We start from the raw sequence: 18,361 nt of genomic DNA on the forward strand, positions 1-18,361 counted from the left end.
TGAAAGGGAATAAAATTACTGTCTTGCCCTTTTAGCTATATCTTGTTCCTAGAGTACCATTGACTTTACTAGTGAAGGTTGTGTCACAATAAGTTTGCGACATGAGCGCTCATAACCTTTTCAGTTCCAAAAGTCAACCCAATAGGGACCCATTATTCAATCTATAAGAAAGTATAGATTTCATATCTGTTAAACTACGTCCCCAGCCATATATATCCTTAAGTCCCCAAAACAATTGTTCTTAGCTTGATCATTCTGACAAACCTTAACGCATGAATCAAAGGATCAGATGACATATACACGACTTCATAGCAACCTCAAGATTAAGATCATCGTGTATATGATCATCATTTGATGTGTTTGATTAATACTATGAAACGATGTTTAAACAAGTATTAACAAATCACATTTGGTCCAGTTCTATATATCACTATATATAAAGTACCTTCAATAAAGTGTACTACTACACTAGTGACCCGGATCTAGGTCACTTGTATTCATAATACTAGCAAACCGTACTAGCAGTAATTAATCTAAAGATTTCATAACTCTACTTTACTGCGAACTATTTTAAGTTTATTATCTTATTCTCGACCCTCTCATGCCAATATAAGATTAAGACCACATAGATAAACTTTGGAATTTTATGATATTCACTTAATATTATCCATATTCACTTAATATTATCAATATAATATCGGACATAGTTTATATATAATAATCCAATTCAATTATTTATTTCATTTAAAACATTTTCAACTACAATTGCTTTAAGGATACTATTCCAACTAGTGATAACTTAATTAAATCAATTATTGCCCTCCCGACATGCTAATAAAGTCACTAAGCTTTATTAGCAAATTTGGGACGTTATAACTATGGTGGCTTGGGATCGTTTACGTAATCTCTTCCAAGACAACAAGGGCACTCGAGTTGTGCACCTTGAAAGTCAATTCGGGGCTACGTACCTCGAAGATTTCTTTTCCCTTGCTAAATACTGTCAATCTTTAAAGACAATCTCCATGCAAGTCACTCCTATTGGTCATCAAGTTTCGGAAGAGCGTTTGGTTCTTCAATTAGTCGCTCATCTCACCGACGAATATGCCATGATTGCCACCATCATTCAACAGACAGTTCCCTTGCCTAATTTTGACAAAGCATGCTCGATGCTTGATCTGGATCGCACGAGTCATCACAAAAGCAAAAAGGGTACTTCTTCCTCTTCCATTGTTCTCGCTGCCTTTAGTGACTCTCTGAATATGTCCAACTGTCAACTAAAATAGCAGCTCGTCGGTAGTGGTGGACATGGCGGCCGTGAAAATGGTGGTCGTGACTATGATGACTGCATTAATAGAGGCAAAAATGGGCTTGGTCGTGGCAGAGGTCGTGGCTATTGTCAAGGCGGAGGTCGTGGCTATGGTCATGGCGGAGGCCGTGGCTATGGTCATGGCCGTGGGGCTGGAAACTCTCCGTACTATAGATGGGGAGGCCCATAAGTGCCATAATGGGCCTATCCCCCATGCCCCTATCCTACGCAGCCTCCACATTGGTGCGGGATGCCTTCGGTAAACAACCACGGTCTGCTTGGAGCTCCCCCGCAACCCCATAAGTAGCTGCCACAAGCACTCCTCACCAATGTTACCAACCGTCTCATCTTCCAGTATTTTTCAATATTTTGTCTCTTCAACAACCAGATGAAAATTGGTATATGGATACTGGCGCCACTTCTCATGTCATGAATAATCCAAGTATCACTACTAGAAATATAGGCTTTTACTTCGTTTTTTACACATAGAATATAAAAAAACTGAAGTAAAAGCCTTTCAATTAGTTTTTACTTCGCTTTTGGGAATGGTAGTACATAAAAAAAAAAGGCCATTACTTTGGTTTCTTAAAAAAACGAAGTTAAAATAGAAAATAGACAAGGGCCATGCTTGGTTTGCACACTATATCGGGGCTTTTTAAAAAACCGAAGTGAAAAGTGGAGCAACCAAACACGGCCCTGAAGGCTTTTACTTCGGTTCTTATATAAGAACCGAAGTAGAAAGGGTACTTTCTACTTCGGTTCTTATACAAAACCGAAGTAGAAAGTACCATTTCTACTTCGGTTTTTATATAAGAACCGAAGTAAAAGAGTTTTAATACCCTTAATATATAGCTCCCGCGGCTCATTCGTCTCTCTGAAGCAAAAATCTCAAACGTCAAACCCAGAAAACCTCCATTGTTGTCGTACTCCCACGAGGGTTTCACAAAATATACCATTTTTTATGTTTTTTTTACCATTTGAAACCATTTTTCTTACTTAAAAACAGAAATATTAGTTCCATTTTTATTTTTGAGGGAGAAAATAAAGACTTTGGGTGTGGGTATTTTAGGGTTCGAAAATGGGTATTGTTATTGGACTTTGGCTGGTTTTCTTACATTAAAATAAGTTCTTGAGCTTCAAAAAAGGTATGAATCACTAAATCTTTGTTTGTATGATTTTTTTTTTCTATAATATTTTCAGATTTTTTTTCTTATAGATATAATGTGTTTATTATATATAGGTTTTAGAGTTGCTACTATTGATTTAGAGATTATTTTGAGCATCAAAGAAGGTTTGTTACCTTAAAACTTTGTTTGTGTTAATTTTTTTATATTATTCCGAATTTAATACTTGTTTTTTAGTATATTTGTGTTATATTTTTTTTTGTTATTTTATATAATGTTATTAATTATATATATATTAGTAAAATTTAAAAATTGTTGTGACTTGCTATTTAAATTTCTAAACATAGCTTCAATAGGTAATGTTGTTGCCAATGTTAGAACTTGAAATGTTTGGATTATTAGTGACATTTGTTTTTTGTTTTCTATAACTAGCTAGCTTGATATGTTGTTTGATGATTATGTAGCTAGTTTAATTAATTATGTAATTGATTTTTATTTGTTTTTGTTTAAGCTTTTTAGTAGGGTTGTTGATTTAGTTGCCAATTCGGTATTGATTTTGGGTGACTTCAAGAGTAATATTGGAGGTGAGTAATCTTTAAATTTTATTTATTACTATTGCAATATTTATTTATAAAATTAGAGTTAAATCTTGCATGCTTTACTTTAGTGAAGTAAGTTCTGGGAAATTTGTTGTTGGCGGTGATATAAGGATGTAATTATGTATATTGATTTTGTGTTGAATTTATATATAATTATAAAATTGGGATATGCTACAAAAACAAAGAAAACTCTGCCAATTTTTTTTATAGATTTTATTAATTGTTTTTCTTTTTCAATTTGCACACTATGTCAATATATTTTGTGTGTTATTTACAGATTTAAAATTTTTTGGAGATGTTAAAATGCAGTTGTTATGCTGCCGAAATTTTGTTAGACTTAGGAAAATTTAATAATTAAACTTCAATTATGTTTGATGTCCTAGAAAAAAGAACTAGGAGTGGAAGATGTAGATGGATATGAAATTTGAATAAGAGTGCGAGAAACGAAGAAGACTCTTGTTGAAGATAATTTGGACAAAAAAATTGAAGAAAGAGATGTAAGTGTTTTAAAGCAAAGTAGGAAATTTTTTTAAGTGTTGTTACAAGTTACTAATTTAATCTATTATTGGTTTGTTTTGTAGAATGAACAAAATGACAAAGTTACTAGTAGTCAAATGTCGCCAAGGGTCGGGAGGACATCTTGCCAATCCAACAAGAATAGTTAAGTCGATTGATGACTTAAATTTATTAGTAAGACTATTTTGTTTATACATACCTTTAGTTTTATGTGAATGTATATATAAATGTTTAGGTTATTTTACTTAATTACCGTTATGTGAATGTATATATGAATGATTAGGTTATTCTACTTAACAATTATGTGAATGTATAAATATTTAATTTTATAAGAATTTTAATTCTAAGTGTATAAATTTTGTGATTTTTATTTCTGTTATAAATTAAATGAAAATAAACCAATTCCAATTGTAAAAATATATATAACTATAAATTCATATAATTAGACTATTTAACATAATTATGGCATAAAAAAAAGAAAAAAATAGAATTTGGCAATTTAAAAATAATTAGAAATAATTATTAAAAAAAAGGTTTCTACTTCGATTTTTACATAATAACCGAAGCAGGGAAGCATACCCCACTTTCTACTTCGGTTATTATGTAAAAACCGAAGTAGAATCCCTACTTTCTACTTCGTTTTTTACATAATAACCGAAGTAGAAAGCCTGTTTTTCACTTCGGTTTTTAACTACTTTTTACTTCGCTCCGAACTACTGCGGTTGCGAATTTTAGCGAAAACCGAAGTAAATCCAGCTTAAAAACCGAAGTAAAAGCCCTTTTTTCTTGTTGTGTATTCTTCCTTCTATTATCAATTGGCGCAATCTCAATTCGAATGTTTTGGTTGGTGATGGCTCTAAAATTCTAATTCGTGGTTCGAGCTCATCCACTCTCCTTAACCTACACCCTAACCTTACTCTTAAAAATATTATTTATGCCCCAAATATAGTTAAAAATCTTATTTATGTCCATCAGTTCACTAAAGATAATCTAGTGTCTTTGAATTTGATCCTTTTGGTTTCTCTGTAAAGGATTTTCGAACAGGGGCACTCTTGGCGAGGTCCAGTAGTGTGGGTGATTTTTATCCTCTGTCTACCTCATATCCATCTTCCAACCTACCATCATTACATGTTGTCCTACCTCCCTCCACGTGGCACAACCATCTAGGTCATCCTACAAACCCGTTTTTAGCTTTCTTAAGAAAAATAATTTCATTATATGTAATAGGGAAACTACCTCCACCCTTTATCATGCTTGTCAATTGGGAAAACATTGCAAATTGCCTTTTTTAACTTCTCTTTCTATGACTATGAAACCATTTGATATTATCCATAGTGACTTGTTTAACGTCTCCAATTTTAAGTCCTTCTGGATTTCGTTATTATGCGTTGTTTCTTGATGATTATTCTCATTATTTATGGGCTTTTCCCCTCAAACAAAAATCACATGCGTTTTCTACTTTCTCCATTTTTCACTCCTATGTCCACACTCAATTTGGAGTCCACATCAAGGCTTTGCAATGCAATAATGGTAGAGAGTACAATAATCATAACTTCACCAATTTCTCCAATTCAAATGGAATGATTTATCACTCTTGCCCTCACACCTCACCTCAAAACAGGAAAGCTGAGCGTATGATTCGTACACTTAACAATATCATACACTCTCTCTTATTTCACGCTTCCCCCATTGTTTTGGGTCAAAGCTTTACATATGGTCGTCTCTCTTCTTAATATTTGTCCTACTAGTCTCCTTAATAACATCACTCCAATGCAAGTCATTTTCAATAAAGTCCCTAGCTATGCCCATTTACGCACCTATGGTTGTTTGTGCTATCCGAATTTATCTGAAACTGCCACACACAAATTGAGTCCTAGATCCACCCCTTGCATATTTTTGGGGTATCCTTCTTCTCATCGTGGTTATAGGTGCTATGACTTGCACACTAGAAAGGTCATCATTTCTCATCATGTAGTCTTTGATGAGAGTGTCTTTCCATATTCTAGCCACTACACTCCGCATATACGTGACTGTAAATTTTTGAGCAATGAGGATCTCCTCCTCTTTTAGTTAAAACTCCAGATACAACCACCACAATGCCCCAAACTTCGCCATCCACTCCTCCCACCGAACCTCTTGATGACCCACGACCTACCATGATCCCAACCCCATTATTGGTGCAGCTTCACCCCCACCATGCCGTGAACCCCACGACCCATGATACCATCGACCCGACTGACATTACACCATCTTTGTCCACCTCTCCTACTCATGTGGATCCGCCCATTCCACCTCTCGACCAATCCCCAACCGTCGCACCTAATTCAGCCCAAAAATGCAATCTCGAAGCCAAAGTGGCATCTCTAAGCCCAATCCTAAATATTTTCTCACCACTATTTCACCTTCCTTAATCTCACCCTTACCTAAATCACACAATTTTCTCAACAATTTATTTCTCAACTCAGTACAGAGTTTGCAATGACTGATTTGGGTCCCCTGTCATATTTCCTCGACATCTCTATTCACAGATCCTTCACCACTATGTTTTTGTCTCAACGCCAAGATGCACAGGAAATCCTCTCTCGGGCGAACATGTCCTCTTGTAAATCGGCCCTCACTCCAGTTGACACCCAATCTAAACTTAGTGCTAGTAGTGGTCCACCTATGAAGGATCCCACTCTCTACCGCCAGCTTTCCAGAGCTGTTCAATACCTCACCTTTACGAGACCAAATATTTCTTATGTTGTACAACAAGTATGCTTGTTTATGCACAATCCTCATGAACAACATTTTCACACTCTACGTCGTATCCTCTGTTATATTAAAGGCACCATTGAGTTTGGAATGCATCTTACATCTTCTCCAGCCACGGGGTTGGTGTCTTACATGGATGCCGACTGGGGTGGGTGCTCAGACACCCGTCGCTCCACTTTTGGGTACTGCATTTTTCTTAGTGATAACCTGGTCTCCTAGTCATCTAAGTGACAAGCTACCCTATCTCGTTCTAGTGCTGAGGCTGAGTACTGGGGGGTTGACAATGTTGTTGTCGAGTCCTGATGGATCTGCAACCTTCTTCTTGAACTCCATTGTCCATTGTGGAAGGCCACTGTTGTTTATTGTGGTAATGTCGGTGTCGTTTATATGTCTCATAATCTGGTCCATCACCAACACACTAAACATGTGGAAATGGATTTCCACTTTGTCCGAGAAAAAGTGGCTCTTGGCCACATTCGAGTTCTTTATGTGCCTTCCGCCTATCAATATGTAGATATCTTCACCAAAGGACTACCTAGTCCCCTGTTCAACGACTTTCGTTCCATTCTGAGCATACACCCTCCACCTGCTCTGACTGAGGGCATGTGTTAGTATATAAATATGTGAATATTGTATACCTGTACAATTATAGCATTGTAATTTGATAACTCTACAAAATAGAGTTATTTTACCACTTTTTATGTACTAATTGTTGCTTAATTCTTGAGTTTTTAATTGATTTATTAAGTTTTAAATTAATTTTGAATTTATTGGGTTTATTTTGATTTTATATATTTTTTGTGTGTTTTTATAGTTATTTTGTTGTAAAACATTGTAGTTAATTATTTGAATCATTGTTGTTTAATTTGAGGTAAAAAAATGTTATATTATTGAACTTAAATGTTAAAGATAAATTAAGTTATAATTAATATTTTCAAAGAATTAACTTGATTTATTTCATTGTTGAAAATATCTTATTATGATTTATTTTATGTTTATTTTGTTAAGGAATTTGGTGTATTTTTGTTTGGAAAACAAGGATAGAAAGCTAAAAAGAAAGAGGAAAAAGATTGGCATTTCTGAAAAACAGCCTACTCCTTTAGAAGCCCAGGCCCAGCCCAAGCTTCCAGCTGCCCCAGCCTGGGCCCGCCTACCACCAGACCCCGCCTGGCCCAACAGCCCCACAGCCCAGCAATTCCCAGCCCTCCTGGGCCTGCCCCAAGCTTTCAGGCCCAATGCCTCCCCAAGCTGGCTCCTGCATTCAGCGCCTCACCCATTCGGCCGCCTGCCTTCCAGCTCCAACGAAGCACCCAATTCCCACCTCAGTAGCCCACGCATGTGCCCAGCCAAGATCCTTCTCCAGCCGAGCCTTCCCTCATCAACCATGCACCAACCGAGGCACACCCAAACACCTTCAGTAGCCCACACATGCTCCCAGGCGTACACCCACCAAGCCCCTTTTGTGTCCATTTTGAGCCCAACAAAAGCTCACTTTTGTAAATTTTTCCCCTTTTGCCAAAAATACCATTTTTTACCCAAACTTTTCTACACATTTTACCCCAAAACATCATCATTTCACCCTATAATTTACCCCTATTTTCCATATTATAATTAATTTAAATTGATTATTTTAATACTCATTTTTTGGCTATAAATAAGGGATTTGGAGTGCATAATTTAGGAGGTTACCACACTACACACTTACCACATTTCAAAACCTCTATATTCTCTTCATCTTCTTCTTCTTTTTGGTTATTTTTTATGTATTTTTAGAGGAAAAATTTGGGGGTTTCTCCTCCAAATTTTCCTATTTATGTTTGTAATTTTTAGTTTGTATTTGCTATTTTAGTTATGAAGTTTATAATCTTTTTAAGATTATTAAGGTGGTGATGAAACAATATGTAACTAGATAGTATTTATTTTATATGTTGATTTCCCATTTTGTGCAACAAAGTTTATGGAATATTTTTCTTCAAATATCTTCTTTCATCTTAAATATCATGTATTTTGGATTGTTAGCATATATTTACACTTTGTTCTTCATTAGTGCAAAAACATAATATTCTTTGTGTAAGATGTGTCATTAAATTGTACACATCCATGCTTAGAACAAAAATATTATGTTTTGCCTTATAAATAATGTTCATTGATTTATTTGTTATTTCATTAGGTTGATTTACATTAAATACTTTAAAATTATAACTTTTTGAAGAGTGAAGAAAAATCTTATCTTTTTAGAAGTAATTTGTGCTTAAAATTATAAATCTATTTGAACAATGATAGTTTGATTTATTTTAACTATCACTAAAACTTTGGAATCAATGTACTTTTAAATATTATTGAACTTATATTTTGTGGATTCTATTATCTTAATAATCTTTCTTTTACTATCTTGATTTCTATTATTAATTTAGTTATGTATATTGTCTTTAATATCTTTATTATTATCTTTTATATTATTTTCATTATACAAAAATCTCATCAATCTTTGGAGCTAGGTTAGAATTTATTAATTTTGGTGGACAACTCCTTTGGGTTCAATCTCGTGCTTACACGAGCACTATATTCCATATACGATTCGTGCGCTTGCGAGTATAAATTTTTAAAACATACCCGTTTTGGGTCCATCATAATTATAGTAAATATTATATAGATTGTATTCCCAAAATGGCTTGTAATCATATATATACCAAATCAATATACGGCCATGACTCAAGGAGTCATTTATCATCTTACAATTACACAGTTGTTTCCAAACACACTGTAACAGTTTTGCCAAACATGATAATAATGATAATTTTGCAAAATATACAAAGGAGATTTGAGAGAGAATCAAAATGGAGGCTAGGTTTTCATTATGTCAAAAGAGATCAAAATAAGAGTACAAGAGTAACAAAATATATAGCCAAAATAATGAGAGGATAAAAGACTAAACTACCCTTACATAATAATAAAACTTATATTATTAACATCCCACCTCAAACTCACGATGCATTTGCGGGAAGCATCGAGAGTTTGCTAACTAAGAAACGAAAACGCGAAATAGTATGAGTCTTCGTAAACAAGTCGGCAATCTGCATAGCGGAAGTGACAAATGGTAAAGTGATGGTTCCATTTTGAAAGTGGTGACGAGTAAGATGACAATCTATCTCAATATGTTTCGTGCGCTCATGAAAAATGGAGTTGCGAGTAATCTAAATAGCACTAACATTGTCACAATGCATCGGAGTGGGATCTGAGAGAATAACACCCATATCAGCAAGTAACCAACGGAACCAAACAATTTCAGCGGTAGTGGAGGCCATGGCACGATATTCTGCTTCTGTAGACGATCGAGAGACAACAGTCTGTTTTTTACTTTTCCAAGAAATAAGAGAATCTCCAAAAAATATACAAAAACTAGTGGTAGATTTGCGATCAGTACAATCACCACCCCAACCTGCATCTAAGTAGGCACGTAACTCTAAAGTAGATGTAGATGGAAAAAGCAGACTCTGAAATTGAGTTCCCTAAAGATATCGAAGAATACGAAGCACAACTGCCCAATGAACGGTAGTGGGAGATGCAACAAACTGACTGACAATGTGAACTGCATAAGCGATGTCTGGCCTGGTGATAGTAAGGTACACTAAGCTACCAACCATAGTGCGATATAGAGAGGGATCTGACAAGGCAACACCATCAGATGAAGAATACCTGGCATTAAGCTCAAGAGGGGTATCAACAGTGCAAGCATCAGAGAGACGAGCCTGATCGAGAATATCAACAATGTACTTAGATTGAGAAAGAAGATAGCCACGAGGAGAGTAAGCTACTTCTATCCCTAAAAAGTATCGTAGGGAACCCAAATCTTTCATCTCAAATTCACGATTCAAGTGCGTTTTCAACTCCGTTATCCTATTCGCATCATCACCGGTGATAATCATATCATCAACATATAAAGAGAGTAAAGTGCGGCCAGAAGAAGTACACCTAACAAAGAGAGCTGAATCATGTGCACTGGGGTGGAAGCCGAGAGAAGTATTCACGATGGAAATTTTTTCAAACCAAGCTCGGGGAGCTTGTTTAGGCCCATAGAGAGCCTTTTTCAATATGCAAACTTCTCTTGAATTATGAGGAACACCTGGTGGAGGAACCATGCAAACTTCTTCTTGAAGAGTCCCGTTCAAGAAGGCGTTTTTAACGTCCATTTGAGAAATGGGCCACTGTCGAGTAGACGCAACAACAATGAGAGTACGAATAGTGGTATGTTTGGAAACTGGAGCGAAAGTTTCCTCATAATCCATCCCATACTCCTGAGCAAAGCCTTTAGCAACCAAACGAGCTTTGTACCGCTCTACTAACCCATCAGACTTAGTCTTGATCTTGTAAACCCAACGGGAACCAATGTCTAGTTCAATTTTTGATGGCTCTTCGAGATGAAATCCTAGCGCAACCAAATCGAGGGTACTCAAGAACATTGCTCTGATACCATGTTAATTTTGCAAAATAGACAAAGGAGATTTGAGAGAGAATCAAAATGGAGGCTAGGTTTTCATTATGTCAAAAGAGATAAAAATAAGAGTACAAGAGCAACAAAATATATAGCCAAAATAATGAGAGGCTAAAAGACTAAACTACCCTTACATAATAATAAAACTTATATTATTAACAAATAAGAATTCACAAGTAATTACCACTTGACATCCAAACAAACCTTGTATTTTAAAATATAGTGTAATTACTAGGATATGTACTATAATAATTACACATTTACTTTCAAAACACGTCCTAAAACTTCTTTAGTAGGAGAAAAGAAAATGAGAATGAATGAGAGATACCATACCAAGAAAATAGATACATATAAGGAACTGAAAATAAATGAATTTTTGAGTGGTGGAATTGTAAAGGAAAATATTTGATTATAAAATGATAATTTACCATTTTAGCTGATACATAATTTGCTCTTAAAAGTCTTCTAATATTGAGATATTTTAGACTATGGGATAAATGCATCTTTTTCGTAAATTGAGATTATTAGTTGTATGCTCTTTGAGTAATTGAGATTTACCTCTTAATTAATAGAATTCTTAAGCATTTTCTAAATCTATAACCAATGATCACCTTATACCAGTTTCCTTTATTCTTCCAATTCTCTCTTATAAAATTCAATTCTTGAACAAATGAGTTAACTAGTTAGAGCATTTTTAATGGAGTGCTATAAAAGTGGTATAAGCCATTTTTTAGTCTATTTTCATAGAATTGAACTTCAATGGTAGTCTAAAATATGTGCCAAATTTGGCACATGCTAAAAGTTGTGCCAAATTTAACACAAAATATAGCATGAATCAAATTTGACTTACAATAAATATCACATTTTTTAATTACTTATTTGCCACTCATTAATACAAATTTTTAATTTATCTTTTAATAAAAAATTAATTATTTTTGTATATTTTCAATAAACATTAATAGCTATATCATTGATACTTTGTGCTTACAAATGTAAAAATTGAGTTAAATATATCATTGACACATATTTTGAGCCAAATTTACCACAAATTATACATCATCCATTGAAAATAGTTTTACTAATTAGTTATTCAAAAAAATGTCCCATAAATAAATTATTCTTCCTCAATTCCATTTTGCAATTTACTTAAAAATAAATAAAAAACCCATTTTGTGGTCTTACGTCTGTCTCCTTCCACTGTCCATCTTCCAACACACTCTTAGATGCAATTTTACTAATTACATGGGTCAACAATTGGCAATATACTAATAGCTTTGGTATAGTTATAAAAATTTATAATCCCAATTTATGCTAGTTATAAATAAGAGTAAACTTTGCATGTAATAAATTATATTCTTCTATTAAGAAATTTGCCTCCATGTAATAATAATTATATGAATATTGTAAAAAAAAAAAATTACTATGTTACATTAAAAATTTAAGACAAAATAAAATATTTTTCTAAAGTTGATTAAGACAATGCTTGCCTTTATCTTTTAGAATTGTTATCAAATATTTAGACTTGCCGATACTTAATAAATTGACAGCATGAATACTTTTGTTTTTTGCTGGAAATGAATACTTTTGTTAACAACATCTTTATTAAGCTATAGTCTTCTTATGGTAAAAAAAAATTGATTTATCCCAATACTATGAATATGTTGAGGTTTTATGGTTTATGCATAGCTTTCAGCCGTTTGGGAAAACTTTTATTTTTGTTTATATCTAAAAGTGCAAGACAAATAAGAGTTTTAACTCACTTTTTCCATTTAGAAATATTTTATAAGTAAATTACGTATTATAAAAAATTATTCTAATTTAAAAAATAATTTTTCAAAATGTCTTTTGAGAAAAGTTAGCGCAAAAAATTTTAGATTTTAAAAAAAAAAAGCTTCTAATTTGTTTACCCACACTTATTCCACAAGTGCTTGTTTGATTTTAAAAACTAAAAACAACTTAGAATAAATTTAGCCTGACGGTACCACCACTTAATAATAACCAATTTTATTTCAAACAACACTGATTAAAACATAAACATTTTCATGATAGTTTATTCTTCTTGTTAATAGTTTTTTCTATAAAATTTTCAAACAGCACATAATGACATAATAAAAAATTACCATTGGAATTTTTTTCCTCCTTTTCGGTTTTAGATGAGAGGAAAATAGTAGCCAGGGTCAAGTTCAAGTCTAAGAAAGTTTGGTACCTAACTATTTAGTATTTTCTTTGTCCCCATATGATCAATCTCAATCACAATATATTAGCACGTTACTTGTATTGAATTAAATAATAATAATAATAATAATAATAATAATAATAATATTAATGCCTTGTATTGAATAAAATAATAATACCTGAAAATGAGTGTATGCACAAAACTAGAGGACTAGAGGTGGTCATCACCTATGAGTATGACCCTCCTTACTGTTTTTTTTTTAAATGCATTTTTGAAAAAATTAATACAAATATGTGTCTAAAATTAATAATATTTTTATACATTTATATATATATATTAAAATATCATTTATTAAAAAAAATTTGTCCAGAAATACACGTCTCCTAAAAAAAATGTATGTAATTATGAATATATTTCATATCAACATGTTTACAAATATTAAAGAGAAGCATGGCAATGGGAGGCTTAAGCCTACCCACTAATTTTAAACAAACACATTTATACTTTGATATATTTTTATATTAAGGATAGGATATGATGTAAGTTCTCAAAACATATATAATTATGGGACGTGCTTTTTATTTTTTATTTTTTTTATAACCGATCTTATTGTGTATTGTATATTTTTGTGTTATACAAATAATTCACAAATATTCTAAAATTACAACAATTATGAATGGCACTGCATAGTTATAAATAATATTATATTAATTATATATAAATCAAATTGTGAAAAATGATATATACATTTAAGACTTATTTGTACATTTTGGCCATAAAATATAAAGGAAAATTATTGGGGAGTGATTGTTTTTAATCACTATTTTTCTTCTTCGTAATTTTAGTATTTTTTGGTACATAGAGAAGCTATAATTTTTTTATTTTTTTTATATGATTGTATTTATTGTAATTACAAGATGCCTTATACAAATTTTTAGGAAATTTCTAATAATTTAGGATACTAAAATTAGGATTCAAATAGCTTGTTCATACATGTATAAATATTGAAACGAGCACGCTTGCAACAAACTATTTGAATCCTAATTTTGACATCTTAAATTATTTGAAATTTTTTGAAAATTTGTGAGAGGTTTCTTGTAACTACATTATACAATATCATGTAAAAAAAATAGAATTGTAACTTATACATGTATACAGGTAGAGATAAAAACAATCACTATTATAATGATACCCAAATATATATATATAAGATTTTTCTATGGTGCATACCCTTCTGTTTTCGGCTGGTGAAGTATTTTTTGGCGCATTTTTTTTTATAATTGTGTATATTGTACTTATCTAGAGTATCCTGCAAATTTTTAAGAAATTCTGTATAATTTACAATACCGAAAAGTAAGTTCAAATATATTAATTTCTACTCGCATAAAAAACGCAGTCACGCGTGCAACAAATTTTTTATCTTAGTTTTCGATATTGTAAATAATTCAAAATTTTCTGAAAATTTGCAAGTTGCTCTAAATAACTACAATACACATGATCATAAAAAAAATTGTATTGAAAATACTTTACGAACTAAAAATAGAAGGGTATGCACCGGTGCATACTTTTTTAGTATGCACATATATAAATAAAATAGTTGTAAACTTTTTAGTTTTGATGCAATTAAACGCATCTCTTAGCATCGTTCAAAATTTGATTGAAAAACTTCGAAAAAAAATGAATTGAATACAATTTAATCCCCATCATTTGTGTGTAGGCAAAATAGCCCACAACCTTCTTATTTTTAATATATAAAAAAATTAATATTAACAATAAAATTAAAAAAGCATCACAATATTTGAAAAAATTATAAAATAATGAGAAAAAATAATAAATTAAAAATTTATAAAAATTTAAATTAATAAAAAAATAGTATAGAAATTTGATTTTAGACTTAAAATATTAAAAAGTATAATTAAAATAAATAAATAAAAAGTATAAAATAAAGAAAAAAATGAATAAAAATAAAAAATTTACAAAAAATAATATAATTTTAACTTTCATATTTTTATGAGATTATATTTAAAAGAAATATAAGATGGATAATATGATCATAACACACAAAGGGATGGGAACCAATTTGTCAATACACACCAAGAATGAGAACTAAATTGTATTTAATCTTGCTTTGATGTAGGTTTTTTAACGATGTTAGTGTTAGTGATGCCTTTGCATAAAAATTAAAAAGTTGGGGACCAATTTACCAAAAAAAAAAAAGAGATTTCAACCGCCCAAATAAACCTTAACTAAATATAGGATCATTGAAGGAGACTGTATCTACAGCCTTTGTCTTCTTCTTTAAAGAATTTATAGATGATTTTACCTCATATGGCACATAATTTTATATTTTTTCTTTTTCATTTCTGCTATTTTGAAAAAAAAAAATATTCTTTCATTTTTACGGTTTAGCTTGCATTTGGAGCGAAAGTAAAATCTTTGGACTTGTTTACTAGAGGTTTGGTCGGAGTAAAGATTGGACACTGAGCAAATTTTTTCTCTATTTTGTTCATACATTTGTAAAAATTAAAAGTTTTTATTTTCAAGTGTTTTTAATCAAAAAAATATTGAAATCCTTTCAGAAATATTGTTTAAAATGTAAATGGGTTGAAAAGTATTGAAAAACACTGTTGAAATGAGGTTTTACGGTCATATTTTTCGTATGGGTCATATGGGGCTCCAGCCTAATCGAACTAACACAACTACTAGAGGTTGAAGATGATTCTTGTCCGTCAACAACCCACATTGGTTGATTTTATTTTTTGTTTAGTTGATGTTATTTTTGTTTAGTTGATGTTATGCTTTTTGTAGTTATGTTTTTAGTAGAAATTGTTGATGTATTATCAAGAACTTAACAAGTGTTTGAAAATTTCTAATATGTATTATTCAATGATCCTGAACAGATACAAATATATATATACAATAGCTCAGTAGAGCTCCTCACTAAACTAACAATACTAACAGCTGAACATAAAACTAACGAGCTAACAGAAATTAGTTAGAACCCAAACTGAAATCTAACAACTATAACCAACAGCTAGTCTTCAACATGTATTGTAGATTTCGGTTGAGCATTTTTTTTGGCAAAACATCAATGTTTTCTTTAGTAAACATCAACCCTTTTACTGAAAATTCGAACATCAACTAATGTACAAAAAAACATAAACATTGTTCCATGACCATAAACTTTTCACAATCAAACCTTAAAATTGAAGAAAAAAAATTGATGAAGACCTTTTAAACGACCCAAATTTACTAATAAGGCTTAAGGGCCTTGATTAGTGTGTCGGAAGGACATAATTGGAATATATGTGATTTAATGATGTAAAGAATGTTATATGACTATTTGAATACTTGAGATGCATGACTATGTGTATTAGTATGCATGTAGGCCCTGATTAGGTTAGAATGGCATAATCGTAATTTTGGCCAATTGCAGGCATAACTGTATATATATGCGATTATTGTTGAGACCACATTATTATGTGGATATATTTGTGATCTGTGACTTGAGACGATCCTAGTGATAGATTAGCGAAAAGTCATGACGGGGATTTATACTCGGCTCGGGGTGAGCCTGGGGGTATAAATGGGAATTTAGTGAGTATATTGGAGTCTATTTTGACATCGAGGAATATAATTGGTGATTAATTAGGTAACGGGAAGTAAGCGGGAAATATTAGAGACACTCAAGGAATTAGCAGGAATTGAGGTGAAATGGCCAAAATGCCCCTACAGGCACTTAAAGGTTTAAAATAAAAGGGAGGGCATTATGGTCAATTGGCTTACAGGAGATAAGTATGCTGAGGCTTTATGCTTAGCGGAGTTTGTAGAATGAAGTAAAAGTCTGAGGAAAGAAAGAAAAGAAGGAAGGAAGGAAAAGAAAGAAAAAGAAAGGGGAAGAAAACAGGGCATTTTTCCAAGGGTCGGTTTATGCTTTCCTTCATCAATCTCTTGAGTTCTCTTGGAGCAAAGCTCAGAGGGGAGCTAGGTTAGGCTGAGCAACAAGGATCCTGAGTTAGACTTGAAGAATTGGTAGGGGTTTAGCAAGAACACACCATCACTTGAGGGAATTCAAGCCAAGGTTTGAGGAGGAGCAAGCTAAGGAGGTCTAGAAGCTAACTCAAAGTCGAATTTCCATCAAACGTGAGCGCTAGGGCTCGTGAGGGATCGTGCTCAAGGAGTCTAGTGATCAAAGCTAGCAATCTAAAGGTAAGAAAACTGCACCCGGTTATATGTTTATGATGGGACTAAGAGCTCCCGATAACTGTATAATGTCAATGATGGTATTATGCCATGAGACATGTGATTAAAGACCTAAGGGCGCTGTACACAATATTTGCGCACAGGGCGCGGCTTGGCCACTGGTAGCCGAGGACAGCTTAATATTCATTGAGCTCGGTTTAAGCGGGCTGGAGTCAGTGAGATAACGGAGGGTACGGCCTGAGGGCGCTAACCCTAGTTATCATTTGTGAATTGATGTATGATATGAGTTGATATGCTTAATATGCTGAATACTCAATTATTCTGAATGATTGTATGGTTGAGAAAATATGTTATGCAATATGAGATATTGAATTGTCTATTGATTGCTCATGCTCTGTTATTGTGTTTTCTTGATGGGCCTTGGCTCACAGGTGCTACGTGGTGCAGGTAAAGGCAAAGGCAAGTTAGACCAGTCCTGAGATGGAGAGCTGCGGGGCTGAATGTACATAACCAGCTGTTCGGTCACCTAGGCCGAGGAGTGGATCAGGACAGGGATCACTGAACTGTCTATCTTGCCTTAGTATGGCTAATGATGTATTTAAATTGTAAATCTTTTGTAAATAGTTTTAATCTTAATATTTTTGGGATCCCGTGTAAACAGAAAATGTTTCTTTATGAGAAATGTGACTTCTAAGACCAAAATCTTTTAACCCTAGTTCCACTATAGTTTCAATAACACGTTTTAATTAAATGACTTGATTAGCAAGTCTAGCACTTTTGTAAACACACAGTGTAACAGTCTTGACTATCCAGGGTGTTACAACCTTATTTTAAAAAAATATAATTTTGAAAAATAAAATATACAACTGCATAAAAGAAAAAAATATCATAAAAAACACATGTCATTAAAAAAAACCTAACTTATAAGTCTCAAATTAAAATACAAAGCATATTGTTGATGCGACAACTTTGTCTTTCTATATTTGGAGGTACTTGCCGACGAATTTTAATTCTCTGATCCTTCTCCGGTGATGATGATCACTTTGACAATTGTTGAATAGTTGGAGGTATCTACAAGAAAGACACTCTGATGCCTAAGTCAGTTTTTTTCCCATCCCTTCATTCGAATAAGAGTTCAATATTTATAGAACAAAAATGTGAGGAGGTTAGTTGGTTAAGCTGAGTCCCTGA

The 18,361-nt window shown here is 32.7% G+C and overlaps 2 protein-coding genes across 2 annotated transcripts; both read left to right on the forward strand.

Annotated features, from left to right (window-relative positions):
- The first annotated feature begins 878 nt into the window (after positions 1-878).
- On the forward strand, positions 879-1,496 carry LOC133805724 (uncharacterized). Its single transcript, XM_062243885.1, has 2 exons — positions 879-1,229; positions 1,284-1,496. Exons 1-2 carry the CDS (start codon positions 879-881, stop codon positions 1,494-1,496), a joined length of 564 nt encoding a protein of 187 aa, XP_062099869.1.
- A 4,527-nt stretch (positions 1,497-6,023) lies between these two features.
- Positions 6,024-6,518, forward strand: LOC133805725 (uncharacterized mitochondrial protein AtMg00810-like). Its single transcript, XM_062243887.1, has one exon. The coding sequence runs from the start codon at positions 6,024-6,026 to the stop codon at positions 6,516-6,518; it is 495 nt and encodes a 164-aa protein (XP_062099871.1).
- The last annotated feature ends 11,843 nt before the right edge of the window (positions 6,519-18,361 follow it).

The sequence above is a fragment of the Humulus lupulus genome, chromosome X (assembly GCF_963169125.1).
Source record: "Humulus lupulus chromosome X, drHumLupu1.1, whole genome shotgun sequence".
In the NCBI taxonomy this organism is placed as follows: Eukaryota; Viridiplantae; Streptophyta; class Magnoliopsida; order Rosales; family Cannabaceae; genus Humulus; species Humulus lupulus.

Coding starts and splice junctions, on each gene's coding strand:
- LOC133805724 (XM_062243885.1), top strand. CDS start 879: ATGGTGGCTTGGGATCGTTTACGTAATCTCTTCCAAGACAACAAGGGC. Junction 1,230..1,283: donor GTACTTCTTCCTCTTCCATT/GTTCTCGCTGCC, acceptor CAACTAAAATAG/CAGCTCGTCGGTAGTGGTGG.
- LOC133805725 (XM_062243887.1), top strand. CDS start 6,024: ATGACTGATTTGGGTCCCCTGTCATATTTCCTCGACATCTCTATTCAC.